Genomic DNA, 22,120 nt, shown 5'->3' with positions numbered 1-22,120 from the left:
TAAAACAGTCAGTGATCCCTGTTGACCTCCCTCGTCTTTTATTACCACTAATCATTTATTTAAGCTCAGTTTTTAAAACCTTAGGATGTAACTACAGCCCAGCCCATGCAACAGTATATGAATGACTAACCTCGTATTGTGGATGGATTATCTCAGTTGTTCTCCTGGCTGAAGTTTGGTCCTTTTACAGCATCCTGCCATGCGATTACATTTGTTTCTGACCACCGAGAACACTCACGTTAACTTTTATCGAGTGGAAAAAAAGTTAGCTTGTTTATATTATGCTAACATAGCTGTGTCGCTAGCAGTCACGTAGCACATCATTATATACCAGCTAGCCCAACTTCAGTAACCCTACAAGCGTCACTGCTGTTTAGTTTTCTGTCTTCATTTATGTTGGAAGTGATAACAGAGCTGTACGTTTTAATTTGTTTCCAAAACCCCGCAGTCAGGACATGCTATATTGTATTTAGATAGAAGCTAGCGAGCTAACTCCCTGCTAACTTCTAACTCCGTTAAATGTCATAAATTCCGTTTTCATGGATGCCTGGATGTTAAACTCAATTGTTACACCTGGTAGAGCAGAACGCTGATCATTTTATTAAAGATGAAAGACTTTAGACAGTTTTTCAACTCTCAGTAATGCCATAATGATCGTTTGATATATGGACCTGCAGCGGAGTTTAGACCCAGACACGGCTAGTGACGTCAGACTGAACAACCGGATAGTATTGCTAGAGTTCTGTGATAGAGTTAATGATAATACTAGTTATTGTAAACTTTACAACCCACCCAGCAGTATGTAAAGTCAAATTATAAAATACAAGTAAATAACAATTGCAGAACAGAATGTCAGTGTAATGAACACACACTTCGTTTTGACAAAGCGCACTGCTTAGGTAAATGATCTGAGTAGTTGTTCATCACTGAGCAATTTGTTAATATGTGTTTCGAGCCAAATAAATGACAGGGAGAGAGAGAGTGACGTCAGAACACGTCATACTATAACCTCCCGGGAGCGGACGGAGGGGGTCAGTCGTTGGGATGCGCATGCGCAGACAGAGCGTGCGAGCGGCGGGCCTTGACCTTTCGGGAAAAAAAACACTTTCTCACGGCCGGTGTTCCAGATCTACTGGCGTTTAGATCAACTGGCGTTGGTCGAACAGATGCGTGGCAGTCTTGCGTTTCAGGAGCTGCTACCGACAAACCAGCAAAAAAACGCCAAATGCTGGGGCGATTGTGGCTCAAGAGTTGGGAGTTCGCCTTGTAATTGGAAGGTTGCCGGTTCGAGCCCCAGCTTGGACAGTCTCGGTCGTTGTGTCCTTGGGCAAGACACTTCACCCGTTGCCTACTGGTGGTGGTCAGAGGGCCCGGTGGCGCCAGTGTCCGGCAGCCTCGCCTCTGTCAGTGCGCCCCAGGGTGGCTGTGGCTACAATGTAGCTTGCCATCACCAGTGTGTGAATGTGTGTGTGAATGGGTGGATGACTGGATATGTAAAGCGCTTTGGGGTCCTTAGGACCAAGTAAAGCGCTATACAAATACAGACCATTTACAAATGAGAAATCAGACCAACCTGGTGTGGCATTTTGAATTCGTTAAAAGAGTAGGTCGTATATGGGCAATTTGAAAATGCTTTTATGTTTGAAAGCAAAATCAGAATGACTTGATATTGATATGGTAACACCGTGAGGTTGTATACTGTTGACCTAAAGTGAAATTATCCTGTGGAAACAGCAATTTTCATTTTTAGAGCATTTTGAAATCTTTAAAAGAGTAGGTCGTATCTTGGCAATTTGAAAAGTCTTTTATTTTGGAAGGCATAATCAGAATGACTTGATATTGATATGGTATCACTATGGGGTTGTATACTGTTGATCTAAGGTGGAATTACCCTGTGGAAACAGGAATTTTCCATTTTAGAGCACTTTGAAATCACTGAAAGGTAGGTCAATTGTGGACAATTTGAAAAGGCTTTTACTTTGGAAGGCAAAATCAGAATGACTTGATATTGATATGTTATCACTGTGGGGCTGTATACTGTTGATCTGGAGTGGAATTACCCTGTGGAAACAGGAATTTGCCATTTTAGAGCATTTTGAAATCACTGAAAGGTAGGTCAATTGTGGACAATTTGAAAAGGCTTTTACTTTGGAAGGCAAAATCAGAATGACTTGATATTGATATGGTATCACTGTGGGGCTGTATACTGTTGATCTGGAGTGGAATTACCCTGTGGAAACAGCAATTTTCATTTTTAGAGCATTTTGAAATCACTGAAAGGTAGGTCCATTGTGGACAATTTAAAAAGTCTTTTATTTTGGAAGGCATAATCAGAATGACTTGATATTAATATGGTATCACTGTGGGGCTGTATACTGTTGATCTGGAGTGGAATTACCCTGTGGAAACAGGAAATTTCCATTTTAGAGCATTTTGAAATCACTGAAAGTTAGGTCAATTATGGACAATTTGAAAAGGCTTTTATTTTTGAGAGCAAAATCAGAATGACTTGATATTGATATGGTATCACTGTGGGGCTGTATACTGTTGATCTAAAGTGGACTTACCCTGTGGAAACAAGAATTTTTCATTTTAGAGCATTTTGAATCGTTAGAAGATTAAGTCAAATATCGGCAATTTCAAAGGGCCATTACTATGAAAGGCAAAATCAGACTGACTTGATATTGATATGGTATCACTGTGAAAAAGACTGTGGTTGGAAAGTGTTGATATAAAGTTCAAATAGTATTTGGAAATACGACTTTTGCTTTTAAGAGCATTATTAAGTCATTGAAAGAGTAGTTCAAAAATGAAGATTCACAGGGCTTTTACTTTGAAATCCAAAATAAGATGGCCTTGATAGTGACAGGGCACAATTAGGGTACAAGGCTGTGTCATATAGATCTAACATTAGAGTTTGTAAAAAAAAAGAAAATAAAAGCCTAAATTATACATTATTATGTTCTTAACATATCTGTTAATTCACTCGAAATTGGCTTTTATTTTGAAATCCGGTTTCCACATCCATTCCCGTAATACTTTGAATACACAGGGAACGTAAAACAAACTGGAGGCTGGCTTGACTGCAAGTCTCGAATTGGAGGCTGGCTTGACACCAGTGGAAAAAGTCAGAATAGCGAAAATAAACTCCACCTAAACTTGGTTCATATCTGACCCAGAGAGACTGCAGGTCATAACTTCTTACCTGAAGTTCAGTTCACACTTGGACCGGCGGCCGCCTCGGGTCTCTTTTCCTTCTGCGTCCCCTTTCCATCCTCCACCTGCTGGCCTCCACCACTTGCTAATGTTACTGAATCTGTGGAAGCTCCGCGATAGCCACCACACGAAGTAACGAGTAACGACCCTATCTAAATCCCAGTAACGACTAACGCATTCCTGATTTTGGAATAATAACTAGTTACCGTGCTTGTTACCACAATAATAACGTAGTTACTGTAACGCGTTACTTAATAACGCGTTAGTCCCAACACTGATCATTCATAACTTCATAACTTATTTTTATATTTATTTGTTTCTTTGTACTAATGTTGTTTTGTCCTGGATTATGGCTTTGTCACTCACTAATCTGTGTCCTACAGCTCTTTCCCTTGCCTCTATGTTTCAGTGTGCTGAACATTGGATGGAAAGATTGCACTGTGAGGAGTTTGTGTTTTGACATTGGCCAGGATGTTAAAGCTAATATTTGATGTATTTAATGACCTGACCAGTAAAACTTGTTTTAATGTTTACAGTTGGCCACATCCTGTTTTGCATCTCTGAAGAGATAAAAGTCAAGGACTTCTGAACAGAGAAGCAGAGCACAAAAGTGCAAAGATGAAGTCATTTGCAGTCCTCATTCTGGCAATCGGCAGCTGTCTTTGTGATTCTCAGATTAAAAGTGATTGTGACAAAATTTGTGATGTCTGCTCTTTCACTCGTATAACTCAAGACCTGGGAGCTGTGGGAGAGAAAGTCACAAACATTGCGGATAAAATAACGCTTCTAGAGATCAAGCTTCAAAAAACTGAAAAAGAAGTCATGGATCTGCAGAAACGTATTGGAGGTAACATGAGTCAACCTGGTTTGATTAATTGTAAGATTGAAATGTAATTTTGTTCTGGAAATTCTTATTAAATTTGTTGCTTTCAGGCATTCCTCAGGTAGCCTTTTCTGTAGCCCTCCTTGATTCTGGCTTTGGAAATACTGGCCCTTTTGACAGTCCTACTCCACTGCGGTACAAGAACATTTTCTCCAACACAGGCAGTGGCTACAATCCTTCAACAGGTATTATCTCTGTAACAGAGAAAGTGTTGCATGGAGTCATGAAAACCTGTGAAATCTCACCAGCTTTAATTTTTTGACAGGGATTTTCACAGCCATGACCAAAGGAATGTACTTCTTTCGATTCTCAATGTTTAACAACCTCAACTCTGTTCCCAACTCCGTTGTAAGCCTCATGAAGAATGGTAAAAGACTGACATCCGTCTGGGATACCAGTGGAAGTGATGCCAATGACATGGGTAGCAATGCTGTGGTCATCCCTCTCGAAGTGGGAGACAATGTGTATGTGGAGCTCCAGGCGAACAGGATTGTCTATGACGACAGCATGAACTATAATACTTTTAGTGGTTTTCTTCTGTTTACACTGTAATGTAAACAACATGGTTATATGCTTGCATGACTTCTTATGAGGTAAGATAAATATATGCATTTTTCCAAATTTTTTCCAAAGGAGTTCAAAGTTTTCATTGTTTTATTATTATTATTATTATTATTATTATTATTATTATTCCTTATTTTGTTTATTGAGTAGTGGAGAGTTCAGAAACCAGTGGTTTCTTAAGGATCTTTTATGAGCTCCTGGATAAGTTATCAGAGCCATCAAAGTTCACAGAAACTCATTAATAGATAAATCCTCATCCATACCTGTAGGCTGTAAACTATTCAAACAAAATATCAGAATGCTTCTTTTTTTCTGATAAAATTAATATTGCCACTTCTTTGACTAGGTTTAATGGCTTTAATGCCGATAAAAAAATAAAGGTGAATTATTTAATTAAAATGTCTTGCAACAGGACTGGTTAAATCATTTCTATTAATCAAACTTCTGGGTTCATTAATTCATTCTTTTAGAGGCCAGGATGTTTCTCTTATATGTTTCTTTTGCATGGGCACTGTGTCATCTAGATTACATTTTTAGTTTTGCAAGTCATAAAACCCTTTATGTCAATGAGCTTGCCACTAATAGGGTGTTTAAATCATTTTAGATTTTTTGTGTATTGACAGTTTATGCAAGACCCACATTTGAGATTATCTTGTAGGTTATGATTTATCAAGGTTATTTCTGGAGTTTTAGGGTCCTGGAAAGCTTTGTCAAGCATATCTCTAATGATTTTACCTCTCTAATCATTAGTGGTTCTTTAAAAATCCCTGGTAAGTTTGGATCACTTTGAAGGATATGCCAATGTTTTAAAATTATTTCTTTAATGTTCCTGGTGTTTGGTGTAAAGGTTGTGCAAAAGACAAGATTTAATATAAGTTTTGGTTCTACCAGTCTGAGAAATAACCTCAACATCTGGTTTGGGATTTATGAGGAAGATTGTGTGCGAGAATATTTTGTTTTTGGTATTTAATTTTCTTTTAGATTGTACCTATTTATTAGATAAGATTGAAATGGATGAATTAAGAACTAGACACAGTTTTGGTGATTTGCATTGTAAAATGTCTGAATGGTTATTATGAAATAAACTAATTTTGTCTGAATGGTTTTGTCCACTATCTGTCTAGCTTAAGTGTTTATATTTTAATGGTTACATTTTATGTGGAGTGAATAAATAAAAGTATATTTACAAGTGGCCCCTAGAGACAAAGCACATACAAACTTCAAAACACGTAAAAACTCCAAAGCACGTACAAACCCCGAAGCATGTACAAACTCCAAAACACTAAAAACTCAGACGCACGTAAAAACTCAGAAACACGTAAAAAAATCCAAAACACGTACAAAACACAACAGAAGTGAGTGAGATGACCTGATGTGCAAAAATCATTGTTACTGTTAAAATAGGTCAGCTGTTCAAGAGTCTGATAGCAGTGGGGAAGAAGGAGTTGTTGAGTCGAGATGTTCTGGATTTCACACTTCTAAACCTTCGTCCTGAGGGCAGCAGTGTGATCAGTCGGGTGTGTGTGGGGTCTTTGAGGATGGAGGCAGCTCTCCTCTGGACTCGTCACTGGAAGATGCACAATATAATGTGAATGGAACCCGAGTTAGGCAAAAACTGTTATAGCGGCCATGTAGGTGAAACTCCTCCTGATCAGGACAAGGAATCTGATGCCAGTGCAGAAAATATATTGTCATATTATTATCAGTAGTAGTAGTAAACTACAATCATACAAGAACTTTTGGTACATGTCCCAAGTCCTTAGAAAAAGAAACAGAAAGCAATAATAATAATTAATAATAATAATAATAACATAACTTTTACACATAATGTTATGGTCACACACAATGGTCCAGTTAGGTTTAAGAGAAATTAGTAACACTGTTTTTTCATTGCAAGAATTACAGAAAAAACTATGGAAGCTATGAAAAAGGTGAATGCATGACTGAAAACACTGTGAGAAATGAAAATACAACGTTATTCTAACCTTTCCTCCAAGCTGTTTTTGTAAAGGTCCTTGTTCAGGCACCTGGTCTGGCTTTTTCTGCAAAAGTAAAACTGTGACCAGCGCTTTATTTCACATGTTTTATGAATGACACTAAACTTTGTTCTACAAACTAAGTTCTGATGGGATGCTATTTAAATTGTAAATAAAAACAGGATGCAAAAATTTCCACATCTCATAAACTCAGATTTTATTGACAGTAGAAAATTAAAAATGCAGGAGTGTTTAAATGAATATTTTACTTTTTCATTTAAAAAAACAGTTTAAAAAAACTCATTTTGAATTTGATGGTAGCAACGTATTTTAGAACAACTGGGATAGGGCCACAAGATGTGGCATATCTTCACTGTTGTTTATACTGCAGTATACTATATATGGTACTAACAGGGTCTTGTGACAAAATGAATGTCATATGGCCAGATGGGTCAGTGGTTTGTGTTAATGAGTTTAGGTCTCACTTTAAATTACAAGACATTTTAAAACAATTCCAAGCAATCCGTACTTCAATAACATGATCTAAATAAAAGCTGACTAGATAACATGAATACCCTGATGGGATGTAATGAAGTCTTGGAGGACTGTAGCATTAATCAAGAAATTATAACCATCTGATTTTATACACATTTAAAAGCTAACCTAATCGGAATTATCCATTCTGTGATATTCCCTCACAAAACCTTAGTGGACAAAGCTCCAGGTAAACCATTGATTTAAGAATACTTTCTTGAAATGGCAATAACTTTGTTTGACGTCATAGTGCAGCCAAACAAAAAACAAAATAAACAAAAAAAACATTCAGTCAAATTCAAGCAAGTGGTAAAGGCACCTACTATTGCTAATTTCCTGCTCCATATAATGGATTGGATTTATATAGCGCTTTTCAAGGCACCCAAAGCGCTTTACAATACCACTATTCATTCACTCTCACATTCATACACTGGTGGAGGCAAGCTACAGTTGTAGCTGTGTACTGACAGAAGCGAGGCTGCCATATCGCGCCATCGGCCCCTCTGGCCAACACCAGTAGGCAAGTAGGGTAAAGTGTCTTGCCCAGGGACACAACGACCAGGACAGAGAGCCCAGGGATCGAACCGGCGACCTTCCGGTTACAGATTCCCAACTCCCTGAGCCACGGTCGCCCGTAATAGTTCTATACTTTGGCTCCACTCCACTAAGTCTGATTTACAGTTTCAGAGACTCTGTATTTTATCTAATACTGGGCGTTGCATTTCATCCTGACCCTGAAACAACATGTTTGTCCCTCTTCCCATCCCATATGGAAAAGATATATATAAATCTTATAAAGTTTGTATCTGTCTTGTGTGAAACTTGTATGAAAAGCATATAAGTGTGAAAACAGATATAAGATCCCTTGAAAAATTATATAATGAAACTTGTATGTTTTGGATACTTACTAAAACAATGTATGAAAGTAATGAGAAAGTGGCCACTTTCATGAGTAAATCATGTAAGCCTTATATGTGATTACTCATGAAAGTGGCCACTTTCATGAGTAATCACATATAAGTTTTTACTATTTCTTTTCCGTATGGGATAATGCAAACTTTCTTCTCATTGCCTGCTTCTTCTAAAAACAGGGATGTGAATGATTGAAACTGCCATGCTCGAAGCCAGAGATGTGCCCTTGAGCTGAAGAGGCTACAGTAGCGATGTCCTCCCTCTGATTGTGTTCCCTTGCAGTTCCTGCTTTGAAACAGAAAAATGTCCAAGTCTCGGTGTAACTGTGTATCTGGATGTCTCGTCAGCTTAGAAGTGACCATAGATTGAATTCTGCAACTCTGTATATTGACTCCTCCATGTGTTATTTTTCAAATGAGCAGTGGTACCCTGTGGTTAAGAGAGACCCACATACAAAGACAAAAAATACAAATAAATATTAGGGGAGATTTTAAGATAGGAATTAAGGCAGAGATGTAAGAATGCTAAAGATACTGTAATAAAGATCTTATGACCTCTTCTGACTGAGGAGGAAATTGATCCTCGACTGGATCCTGATTCAGTGTCCTCATCATAAATTTTCTGTTGAGAAAAAGCAGTGACCATATTATTGCTGTCCAGCAGGTGCTTCAGTACTTTATTCTATGAGAGCTGGTTAGTAAAGGCACTGTACTTATTACAGTGTATAAGAAACACAAGACACCAGTCTCTTTGAAAAGTTGCTAATAGTGATAAGGATAATTATTTATAATTGTATTTTGATATTTAAGTAGAGGAATGAATTATAGATGTAATGTATGAAACCATGGTTTTAATTACACGCACCAACATGAAAATGTGAAAAAAAAAAATGCGTGTCTATAATGACAGTGGATTTAAATAGTTGCAAATACAGTATGATTACTGTTTGTCAGTTCTTCTAGTTTGTTTTGTATTTTGGTTACTGCAGTAATAGGGTTTAATTTTGTGATATTCTGAAAGGTCTTGATGCATGCTCAATTATCTAGGTAAGGAAATCCCAGAAAGTTGATCCTGTTCTTCTGGATCTAGTGTTTTCATTGGGACAAACATTTCATCACTCATCCAAATGACTTCTTCAGTCTGAACTGACTGCAGGTTTCCCCTTATAAACAGTACATTTGCACGATGACCAATACTAGCATCACTGGTTAACACTGGTCTGTCAAAAAACAAAACAAAACAACTGATGTCTCTCAGTCTGGAACAGTTACAAAGTCATTTCTAAGGCTTTGGACTTCAGTGAACCACTGTGAGAGCCATTACATGCAAATGGAGAACACTTGGAACAGTGGTGAAGTTTCCCAGGAATGACCAACTTACCAAAATTACTCCAAGAGTTTTTTTGTTGCATTTTTTTGTTTTGTTTTTTGGTATTTTAAAATATGATGGCCAAAAGTAGTTAGGTTTAAGTATGAAAGTGTTAAGCCTTAAAATACCACATTGGTGTACTTTTGTGGTTGTAGAGTGAAAACAAGCAGGTTACCACAAAATAAAAATGGCTTCAGAGTCAGTGTATTAAAACTGCATCTAACTATTTTTATGCTAGTGCCATTTCCTCTTTGCACCTTCGACCCTATAGAGAAAAAAAGCCATGAACATGCTGGGTACACCTGTCAAACTTAGAACTAGTTTGCAGTACTTAAAAAAATACCAACCAAACTATGCAATTACATTTTCTTTCTTTAATGGTCAAAAAAAGCATTTAGGTTTACTCAAACCTTTGATTATTTTGTAAACTAATAACTAATGAAACTAATAATTCAACTGGTTATGAAATAAAAGATTAATTTTAGTAATAAAATAACCTTCTGAGCTCAGTGAATTCTCTGGTGTGAGCATTCGGCCTGTGAAAACTAATGTAATGATTTTGTTATTGAACTGAATCGAAAGATATCAGTTCATTTAGACTTTATGAATCTGGATTAATCTGCAATGCAGCATATATTTTCTTTATTAGCATTACCTTGCAATTTAATATATGCAATTAAATTTAAATCTTCACTGTGATATGAGCCACAGAAATCAATGCTAATTTCCCTCTTTTTTTTTCTTATTTGATGCACCCTTTCGATATTTGAACACCTGGACATAAACAAAATAAAGCTAAATGGTATGGTAAACATAAGAATAATCATCCAAGGAGACACAATAGAAAATGGCATGTCAGTTTTATGATCAAATCGGTCTCCCCAGCTGACAATAAATGTACAGCAGCACAAAGAAGAGCTACATTCTTTTAACCGTTATGAAGTTAAAAAGGTTTTACTCACCTGCAGAGGAAAACAGCCAACATGATGCCGCATAGAAGAAATCCAATTGCAGTTGACAGTATGGATAGAAAATACTTTGAAATGGATTCTGTAAAGCAGCATAGATGTAATTTTCATTGGTTATTGAAGATTTACTAAAAGTGATTGGGAGATGTTTTTGTTCTACCCACCTTTGGGCTTCTCAGACACAGTTAAATTCCACGTAATGCTGTGTAGGCCATCTACACCAGTTATGCTACATGTATAAAGTCCTTTATCCTCAGATTGAGCACTAAAAATAATTATCTCTGTAGGTAACTCGTGATTTATTTTCAGTTTATAAAATGAGAAATTTGAAAAGGTGCGATTCAGCACAATGGAATAGTGGAAAACAGATCTGTTGTTGGTCCATGAGATTTGCGTTGCATTTGGCTCAGATATGTTGCAAGTCATTGTCACAGAATCTCCTGTGAACACCATCATATTTCTGTGTCCTTTTTCAACAAACTCTATTGTTTAAAGGAAAAAAAAATTAGAAATGTATTTGTATTTGATCTGGATAAAAAGACATAAATATACTCTGTACCTGCAAAGACATGCCACACCACTAATAGCTGAGTGAAGAGCAGTGCTGCTTGGTTTAATTTCAACATCATGATCATCAGACTGAGACAGAAGCAGACTTGAACTTCACTTTGAGCTTCATTTGTATCTGAGGAGGAGCCACCAAAAAGGAAGTGGTCTGCTGCTGTTTTGCTGACTCAAAAGTCGTGAGTGTGTGTGTTTCATCTTTTGCAGAATAAAACAAGATGTTTTGTGGGAATAATGCATTCATTAGGTTAACAAGAAATTGTCACAATTTAAGTGATTCCCCCACTTGAAATTTAGTCACTCATGTTATAAACGGAAATATCAGATGCACACGATTAAAGGAGAAATTTTCTAGTGCAGTAAAACCACATCTGCATGGTTTATCACACTTTACCCACAAGAGAATTCATAGCTGTACAACATGTTGCATTCTTGATCATGTAACTCAGACCTTCCCAAAGTGTGGGGCCCACCCCCTGGAGGGGGGGACACTGCTAGCACTGGGCGCCCACACAAACGCAAAGCAGGAGATGAAGCATCGCTGAATATGTTTCCAAACCAACTTCATTCTAAGCCAAAGACTAGAAAATATGGTGAAGCATATCTTCCCTTTGGTTTCACCTGCACAAGTGCCGAGGTAGGTCTCCCCTGCAGATTTGGTTTTCCCTTCGTGGGGAGCAGCGCTGGGCTGTTCAAATCACAGACAAACAGTATCCCACATTCTTGATTTTTAGTTCACAAACACTTGTTGTAATGACTAACTACTCCTCACATTTTGGAGATGTTAGCTCTTTATACAGTAAAGTTACAGTGGGATACGAATAACATCAGGCTGATCCTGCCACAATTTGTCCCTCGGTTCTATGGTTCCCTTGAGAGGCATTTTTTGAAAAATGCATTGATAACAATGTTGAATATTATTACACAGGGGGAAAAAAACAACTACATTTAAAATAATCACACCTTTACGCCTCTGCTTTTTCAAAATGGAGGGACAGTAACTGCATCTGTATATGTAAACGTGTAAAACCTGAAGATCTGACTATCTGCCATTCTGCAATTCATCTCATGTAAACAATAACGTGGTGCACCGCATGACGTGAAAAAAGGCACATACCTTTAACGTTGCGTGACGAACTCTGTATTCCTTGTCCACACGTAAATGCAAAAATCTCAGTTTTCGGTGATTTGAAACGCCGTTTACGTGTGGACGAAACAGCTGCGTTTTCAAAAATAACCATGTAGGTGCAGACCTAGCATACAAGAGTTAGTAGTTTATTTTATAATTTATTGCAGTTTACTTGTATTTGCTTAAATGTTTGAGGTGTGAAATAATGCAAACATCTGGACAAAGAGAGCAACTGTACTGGAGGAGGTAAACCCAAGATCATATAATGTGAAAACTGAAGTTTACTGTACACTCAAAAGACAATGGGATCATCGGAAGGACAGTGTGATGACAACAACACACCACTTGAACCAACAACACCTGTGATCAGCACGCTCTATCAAGCCACCTGATAGACTAAACCTTTAAGCATATATATATATATATATATATATATATATATATATATATATATATATATATATAACTTTCTGCATTATTGTGTGTTCAGTAGTTTACACTGTCACAAATGTTTGTGATGTAATTCAAGCTATGCAATGTTAGGTATGTTTCCACAGTGTTGTTCAGCAGTTAACATCTAAAGAAAAGGGGATGTGTTGATAGGAGTTATGTGGGTTAGTTCAGCTTCACCACTAGGGGGGTGTCTAAACCAAATTGTGATATATACATTGTCGATGAAGCAGCGGCGGGTTATGTTTACATGCATGGATGTGAGCCACGTTAAAATAAAGAAGCTTGCTCACTACTACTGATGTTTTATTAAAAACACGACAGGGGGGTCGGAGGGGCGCGAATATTTTTCTTGTAAAACAAAGGGGGGCCTAGCAATAAAAGTTTGGGAACCACTGATGTAACTGAACTTGTTATACCTGCCCTATCCTAATTTGGAATAAACATGGAATGGTGAAATAAAGACTTTCTTTACAAAGTTCTGATGTTTCACTGAAAAGCGTGATAACTTGCCCTCACTTAAGTATGAACAATGACTCAACAGTTTTAAAGAGAGGTTTATTCATTTATCATTCAGAACCTCATTGATAGACTATCCATCCATCCATCCATTTTCATCCGCTTTGTCCGGGGCCGGGTCGCGGGGGCAGCAGCCTAAGCAAAGAGGCCCAGACCTCCCTCTCCCCAGCCACCTCCTCCAGCTTATCCGGGGGAATACCAAGGCGTTCCCAGGCCAGCCGAGAGATATAATCTCTCCAGCGTGTCCTGGGTCTGCCCCGGGGCCTCCTCCCGGTGGGACATGCCTGGAACACCTCACCCAGGAGGCGCCCAGGGGGCATCCTTGTCAGATGCCCGAACCACCTCAGCTGGCTCCTTTCGATGTGGAGCAGCAGCTGCTCTACTCTGAGCCCCTCCCGGATGGCCGAACTTCTCACCCTATCTCTAAGGGAGAGGCCAGCCACCCTTCGGAGGAAGCTCATTTCTGCCGCTTGTATCCGCGATCTCGTTCTTTCGGTCACTACCCACAGCTCGTGGCCATAGGTGAGGGTAGGGACGTAGATCGACCGGTAAATTGAGAGCTTCCCAGCACACCCTCACTACGCGTTTAGGTGCACCAGGTCTGTCCAGCGTCTTCCCCCGCCACCTGATCCAACTCACCACCAGGTGGTGATCAGTTGACAGCTCAGCCCCTCTCTTTACCCGAGTGTCCAGAACATATGATCGCAGGTCTGCTGATACGATTACAAAATCGATCATCGACCTACGGCCTAGAGCATCCTGGTGCCACGTGCACTTATGGACACTCTTATGTTCGAACAGGGTGTTCGTTATGGCCAAACTGTGATTAGCACAGAAGTCCAATAACAGAGCACCACTCGGGTTCAGATCAGGGAGGCCGTTCCTCCCAATCACGCCCCTCCAGGTCTCGCTGTCGTTACCCACGTGAGCATTGAAGTCTCCCAGCAGGACAACAGAGTCTCCAGGTGGAGCACCCTCCAGCACCCCCCCCCCAGGGACTCTAAGAAGGCTGGGTACTCTGAACTGCCACTCGGCGCATAAGCGCAGATGACAGTCAGGACCCGTTCCCCGACCCTAAGGCGCAGGGAACAAACCCTCTCGTCCACCGGGAAAAACCCCAACGTACCGGCAGCAAGCCGAGGGGATATTAGGATACCCACCCCAGCCCGCCGCCTCTCACCAGGGGCAACTCCAGACTGAGACAGAGTCCAGCCCCTCTCCAGGAGACTGGTTCCAGAGCCCAAGCCATGTGTAGAGGTGAGCCTGACTATATCTAGTCGGTACCTCTCAACCTCACGCACTAACTCAGGCTCCTTCCCCACCAGAGAGGTGACATTCCATGTCCCTATTGCCAGTCTTGGCAGCCGGGGGTCAGTCCGCCAGGGCCTCCGCTCCTGGCCGCCACCCGGCACACAATGCACCCGACCCCTATGGCGCCTCCTGCGGGTGGTGGGCCTGCGGGAGGATGGGCCCATGTCTCCTCTTCGGGCTGTGCCCGGCCGGGCCCCATGGACTAAGGCCCGGCCACCAGACGCTCGCCCTCGGGCACCCTCCCCGGGCCTGGCTCCAGGGCGGGGCCCCGGTAACCCTATCCCGGGCAGGGTAAACTGTTCCCTCGATGTCCTTTTCATAAGGGTCTTATGAATCGCTCTTTGTCTGGTCCCTCACCCAGGGCCAATTTGCCATGGGAGACCCTACCAGGGGGCAAAAGCCCCCAGACAACATAGCCCCTGGGATCCCTGTGACACACAAACCCCTCCACCACGATAAGGTAGCGATTCAAGGAGGGGTGATAGACTATTAAAATAAATAAAATAATAAAAACCACAGTGAAATGCAATATTTCTCATTCTGTTTTTTTTCTTTTCTTTTTTTTAATAAACTAATGTACTCATGAATGCTTCATCCTGGATTATGTTTGCTTTTTGATCCTCATTGTACTGGACTTGAAATGTTTGCACTTTGAGGAGTTGCATGCAGTATTTTTTTATTTCCATATCAGGGATCAATTACATGGGCAGGTTTTAATGTTTACAGTTGGTGAGTCCTGTTTTGTATCTCTGAGTGCAAAGAGGAAGTCATTTGTGGTCCTCATTCTCACAATAGGCTGTTGCCTTGGCGATTATCAAAGTAAAATTGATTGCGACAAAATCTCATTGCTAAGGATCAGCCTCAGTGCTGTGATGTTTCCTCTCTCTGGGAGCGACAAATCTGGGAGCAGTGGGTGAGAAAGTCACAAACATTATGGTTAAAATAAGACTCGGAGAGACCAAGCTGAAAATATATCTTTTATATCAGTGGCATAGCTCAGAAAGGGACTTCTCTGATACACTCATGATCAAGCTTAATTAATTATATATTGTGAATCAATGGAAAATAAGCTAATTATAGACACAAACATATACACTATGCTTAAGATGCCATACTAATCACCACCAAAATATCTGAATGAATGAATGAATAAAGTGGCCATTTGTATAATATTGATAAAGAAGATTGTAGGACTGTATTATCCATTCATCCATCCATTCCACTTATTCTTATGAGAGTCGTGGGTGTATACTAAATAAGAATGTAGTATCAGGGATGGGACAAAAAATCAGCCCGGGCATTTTGACTAGTGACCGGCCCACCATGGTATTATGGGAAAAGCCATAAAGCCTTTATAATAAACTTAAACCTACACCATCCTTCCTATTCTGGTATTCTAAACAGTACTTAGCAAAAATATAAAACAAACTAATTTATAATTACATATACTAACTAATAGGGTTGCCAAAAAAATAGGGAACCATCCCCCCCCCTGCCTCAAGATGCTTAACTGACAAAACCGATTTTAATTTAATGCATGTATAAAACAAATGCACAGAAATCTATTATTTTTCTCCAGTAATTGAATAGATTCAACATCTTTCTTCAACAGAATTGCAGACTGCACAGATACCTTCCCAAAGGAAAGAATACTATAACTTACAATAATGCATTTCTATACATTTTACATCAGATGAAAACTTTGGTTGTAAGATAATTATTTATTAAAAGCTAAAGACTTTAAATGAGAATAAGAAAGAAAAGTATTTCTTTGTGCAGCCATATGGCCTTTGGTTGCCTGCTCATCCCAGCTGGTTAAACCAGTGCCCTACTTTTAAACACCTTTAAACTAATATTTTCTTGGATTTAGTCCAAAAGGGTCCAAAGTTCTGTTGTTTTATTTTATTTCTGTTTTGTTTTCTAAAATAACATAAATTTACTCCAGCAGCATGTACACAGGCAGATGAGTGACAGAGCGGTGGTTGTAAGCAAACTCCCCTGTGGAGGTTATTATTTATTCGGGTGTGTAACTTAGGAGTTAACCCACTGAAAGACAAACTGTCATTGTATGATATGTTGAAACCTCCCTTTGTAAATGAAAGATAATCCTCAGAGTTTACACAAGACAATTTGTTGTGCGTGCTTCGCTTTCTTATTGGCAGGATTTAATCAGGAGCCACTAATGATGCAGTTCTCTTTGAATACATGTCAATGAAGCTAAACAGCTAAAATAATGACGTGCTTCTTATGCTTCTGCTTCTGAGATTTAAGAACATATATATTTTTTTTTTCTCACTACAGCTATGGGACCCAGTTCACTGTTGATGATCTCATGAGCACATCCTATGGGACCTGAAGTTTCTCTATGTGAGTTTCTAATACACTTTTTATTATGTTTCTAATTTCTAGCTATCAGTTGGAAATTACTTACAGTCATGGAGATTATTGTGTAGAATACCATCAGTATTATGTTTATGTTTTAGGAGATAAATCAGCTTTAGTGTAAGAAAAACTAAATACTTTTTTAAAGCTCATTTACATTGTTTAGTGTTTTTTGGTGTTTGTTTTAAACAACAACAACAAAAAGATTTATTCCAAGCAGTTCATGTTAACATCACATTAAAAAGTGTGCTTTTTTGTTTCGAATCAGATAAACATCTGACAAAAATAGCTGGTTTAGTTAAACTGTTTGGTATTAAACGCTAGTAAAGTAATCCAATGAATGTGTCTGAATTTGCAATTTTGAAAAAAGTTAGATCACCCCTCTTACTTTTCAAATTGACGTTCAGCTTTTGTTCAAAATATTTTTAAAGTGCATGAAGATTCCTAAAGTGACTGATAATAAAATATATTTTAAAATGTCTGTTTTGCCTTTTCTTGTATTAGAAAATGTAACTGCAACTGCAACACCTAAGAAAGCATTGAAAATCATTACCTCAAAAGAATGAAGCACCCTCAAGTAAATAACTTTGTTAATTAATAATTGATTTGTTAATTTTTTTGACTTCATGTTTAAGGAAATAATAACCTGTTAAATTAAATACATAAATGAAAATTATTTTTTGTGATCTTTCATTATGCAATCAAAGCAATATCATCAACATCATATGACCACCTTAACCTGAATGTAGGAAATAAACCACGCAAAATTTGTGGGAAAGTGTCTGAATCCTAAAAAAAAGAATACATAAATAAACACATTATAAACAGTAGTTTTAATAATATTTGATGAATGAATGGATTTTGTCCTTTAATAATATTATTATAATCACAGATTTATCTCATTTTAAGATTACTGTTGAAATACCGTTTTGTTTTGTTTTTTTAATTATATCTTATTTGGAATGGACAAGAAAAATCCATCAACCTAGCAATATATGAATAACATGAAAACAGAGTCCCTCCAGGTTTTTAGAGTTAAGTCCAGGACAGCAAATGATATGATATTCAATGACTCATATAACATAAGGATAGAACACATTATATGGAGAAAAGTCTGCAAACTTTGTGTCATCATATTGAAATTATAACATAGTTTAACTTAAAAGTATTCAGAAGTAATTTCAGCTTGGTGGAATGATGTTGTTATGTCCGCTCAGTCATAGAAACAGGTTTCAGCGCAGAGTTGCATTCATGACTGCGACATCAGAATATCTCTCCTTTTATCTTGGGGTGACTGTGTGAGCATGTACTCGTCTCCTTGAAACAAATTGTCAGTTTCAAAAGAAACAACAAAAAATGAAAATCAAGTAGGAAAACCCTACATTTATAAAATTCACACAGTACTCTAGAGGGCATTTTTTGGTAGTGTTCTAATGTCCTATTTTCTGGAAGGGAGCATGAGGTTGCTTCTGTTTCCTCAGTCACATTAACCCCCAAAAAATGCAGCCCAAACAGCTGATAAGTTTACACACCGTTGGGGTTCTTTTTATCTAAGGCAAGAGAGGGTCTCAGTCCCAATCCAAATTTTCACTCATTTACTGCCTCAAGCAGTTAAAAAAAATTATGTATATGGATTTCTTTCCCATTAAAAAAAAACACAGTCTGCAGGAGTTTGCTGTAGCCAATTTCCGGAAGACACGTAGCCCTAATTTGGCAGTAAAAAAATATATAAACAAGAATGTGCTTCTCTCTGATTGGTCAAAAAACCATTGGGGAGGGCCATAGTTTAGACTTAAGCCCCCTGTATTGGCGCACAGGTTGATCCTAACCTCTTGGCGCTCTTCTTCTACTCCATTGGGTGCAGCTTCACTGTCTGACTATCTCTTCTTACACACACACACACACACACACACACACACACACACACACACACACACTGGCTTGCCTCTCCTTTACATGTTATCTAGTTTCGTACAGCAGAGGCATATGCCTGAGGCAGCTGTTGAGAGCTATCGAGCTATTGTTTGTTTGACCTCATCCTGGTTCACTCCCACATTCCTGCAGACAGGAAGTTTTAGGTAGTGAACTGTTGGTGTACATTTGCATTAGCAGAAGTAGACAATGAAAGTAGGAAATACCCGCAAACTGGCATTTCTCATTATACAACGTCAACAAATGCAAATGAATAATGCTTTGTGAACAGACCAGTGTCACGGTCCGCTGTGACGGACCGAGTGGAGAATGCGTGTAATGGACCCAGGTGCGTACACAAGTGAGCAGACGGGAGTGAGTTTTAACAAAAGGCGAGCCTTTAATATGGCTGAAAACAAGGTGTGCAAATACAGCAGGGATGGCGTGGCTAAACAAAAACCTAAACTGAGAACAAACTATGGTGAGGCTATGGCTTGGAAGACAACAGACCAGGCATGGAAACACGGAGGGTGGGAACACAGATGACGCGACACAGACTGTACGAAACACAGAGACTAAATACACATGAGGGATGATCAGGGGAAGTGGATGCACACGGGGAACACAGGTGACACTGATAATCATAACAAGACACGGCAGGAGTGAACGTAACACTGATGGGAGATGGGCAAAGTAAAGCAGGAAGTACACAGAGGTTCAAACAGGAGGAGAGAGAGCACGGGGAGAACGCAGACATAACGGGCTGGGGAAAACATAGAATAAAACACAAAGAGAGACGAGGGCTCATAAATACACAGAGGGGCACACAGGGGGTAAGAGTCACGAAGGGAAAACACATAAGGAACAACGTAACAGATCAACCCAGGAAGCATGGCCTAAATAAAGAACAAAATACAAAAATACATGAAAACTAAGAATACTGGGCCCACATGGCCCAGGACCATGACACCACCCCCCCCCTAAAGGGCTGGCTCCCGACAGCCCAAACCCGAGAAACAAAACACAAGCAAAACAGAAAACACCCCACCCAGGGCGGGAGGCGGGGGACCAGGACGGAGGGAACAAAACGAACCAAAAACAAGGAGCACGAGAACAAAACTGAGTCCACAAATACACAAAAGAGTCCAGAACAGGAAGGCGAATGTCCAAAGAGGCCCGAAGGCCAACCCGAGAGGCGACAACACAAAAGTCCAGTCCAACCGTTCCGGAGGCCAGCCACGGGAAAGGTGGCCACGGTGACAGAACAGATCCGGAGGCCGGCCGCGCGGAAGGCAGCGGCGGCGGCGAAGGCGGAGCAGTTCAGGGGGCCGGCAGTGCGCAAGGCAGCGGCGGCGGCGAAGGCGGAGCAGTTCAGGGGGCCGGCAGTGCGCAAGGCAGCGGCGGCGGCGGCGGCGGCGGAGCAGTTCAGGGGGCCGGCAGTGCGCAAGGCAGCGGTGGCTCTCCAGTGTCAGGCTTTCACCCGCAAAGCCATCACTCACCCGCAAAGCCATCACAATTGTCAACGATGCAACCCACCCCGCGCACTGTCTGTTCAGCCTCCTGCCCTCTGGAAAGAGATACAGAAGTCTCCGCTCCCGCACTACCAGGCTCACCAACAGCTTCATCCACCAGGCTGTGAGACTGCTGAACTCTCTTCCCTCCCGGCTCCCAGCCAGCAGAATCACCAGATTGGCAGAAGTATAGTAGACAGATTGGACTCTACCCCCCCACACTCTCCAACAAGGAAACACTCTCTGAACCAAGAACTGAAAACATTCCTGACTTGCATTGCAATTGCACACACCTGCTGCTATATATATTTTTTTAGTATTCTTTTAGCACTATTTATATTATTATATTACTATTTATTATCTTATTGTTAGGGCTGTTTTTGTTTTTGTTGTGCATCTGCACCTTATTGTTGTCAATGCCTACGCATGGGACAGTGTGAAACGTAATTTCAATTCCTTTGTATGGCAAGTACATTTGAAGAAATTGACAAATAAAAGTATTCTATTCTATTCTATTCTACTGGCCGAGGCCCGGTGGGCACAGGACCAGTCGAGGCGGGACCAGACGATGGCTCTGAGGCTGGGCCAGGCGACGACTCTGAGGCTGGGCCAGGCGACGACTCTGAGGCTGGGCCAGGCGACGACTCTGAGGCTGGGCCAGGCGAAGCACAGGCTGGAGCTGCAGCAGGCGAAGCACAGGCTGGAGCTGCAGCAGGCGAAGCACAGGCTGGAGCTGCAGCAGGCGAAGCACAGGCTGGAGCTGCAGCAGACGAAGCAGAGGCGGAGGCTGGACCAGGCGTGGCAGAAGCAGGAGCTGGTGCTGAGGCTGGACCAGGCGTAGCAGAAGCAGAAGGTGGCTGGATGGGCTCCTCGGGCCCTCCAGCAGACGTGGCATGGTGCTGGACGGGCTCCTCAGGCCCTCCAGCAGACGTGGCATGGTGCTGGACGGGCTCCTCGGGCCCTCCAGCCGACGAGGCGTGAGGCTGGACGGGCGGCTCGGGCCCCCCAGCAGACGTGGCATGGTGCTGGACGGGCTCCTCGGGCCCTCCAGCTGACGAGGCGTGAGGCTGGACGGGCGGCTCGGGCCCCCCAGTAGGCGTGGTATGGTGCTGGACGGGCTCCTTGGGCCCTCCAGCAGACGTGGCAGGTTGCTGGACGGGCTCCTCGGGCCCTCCAGCTGACGAGGCGTGAGGCTGGACGGGCGGCTCGGGCCCTCCAGCAGACGTGGCATGGTGCTGGACGGGCGGCTCGGGCCCCCCAGCAGACGTGGCATGGTGCTGGACGGGCTCCTCGGACCCTCCAGCGGAGACAGGCGGCCGGACGGGCCCCTCGGACCCTCCAGTTGACGAGGCATGAAGCTGGTGCGGTTCTCCTGAACCCCCAGCTGACGTGGAAGGAAGCTGAATGGGCTCCTCGGGCCCCCCAGCTGACGTGGCTTGAGGCTGGACGGGCTCCTCGGGCCCTCCAGCTGACATGGCTTGAGGCCGGACGGGCTCCTCGGGCCCTCCAGCTGAAATGGCTTGAGGCTGGACGGGCTCCTCGGGCCCTCCAGCAGACGAGGCATGAGGCTGGACGGGCTCCTCGGGCCCTCCAGCTGGAAGAGACGGCTGAAGCAGAAGGCAGTCTGAGGCGGAGAGAAAGCTCACGCCATTCCTAGCAGGCTGAGAAGCAACCTGTACAGCAGACGTGGCATGAGGCTGAACGGGCTCCTCGGGCCCTCCAGCTGGAAGAGACGGCTGAAGCAGAAGGCAGTCTGAGGCGGAGAGAAAGCTCACGCCATTCCTAGCAGGCTGAGAAGCAACCTGTACAGCAGACGTGTGGTCCCCTTTCGCCGTCTCCTGAACCTGGGCTTCATGTGGCGCGACTGTGAGAGCAACGCTAGAAAAAATCCTGGATCCTACAGAGTCAGGAATATGGTTTGT

General features: G+C 41.5%; 1 protein-coding gene across 1 annotated transcript; it reads left to right on the top strand.

The window, feature by feature from the left end:
- Positions 1-3,821: 3,821 nt before the first annotated feature.
- Positions 3,822-5,757, top strand: LOC146651014 (complement C1q-like protein 2). The gene is made up of 3 exons (XM_085384992.1): positions 3,822-4,063; positions 4,150-4,284; positions 4,365-5,757. Exons 1-3 carry the CDS (start codon positions 3,835-3,837, stop codon positions 4,649-4,651), a joined length of 651 nt encoding a protein of 216 aa, XP_085241118.1. The 5' UTR covers positions 3,822-3,834; the 3' UTR covers positions 4,652-5,757.
- Positions 5,758-22,120: the final 16,363 nt, after the last annotated feature.

Source organism: Rhamphochromis longiceps, linkage group LG16 (assembly GCF_057381845.1).
Source record: "Rhamphochromis longiceps isolate RC_006_pf linkage group LG16, R_longiceps_female_GT1.1, whole genome shotgun sequence".
In the NCBI taxonomy this organism is placed as follows: Eukaryota; Metazoa; Chordata; class Actinopteri; order Cichliformes; family Cichlidae; genus Rhamphochromis; species Rhamphochromis longiceps.
The sequence above is the reverse complement of the archived record's forward strand: the minus strand, read 5'-3'. Positions and strand labels throughout refer to the sequence as shown.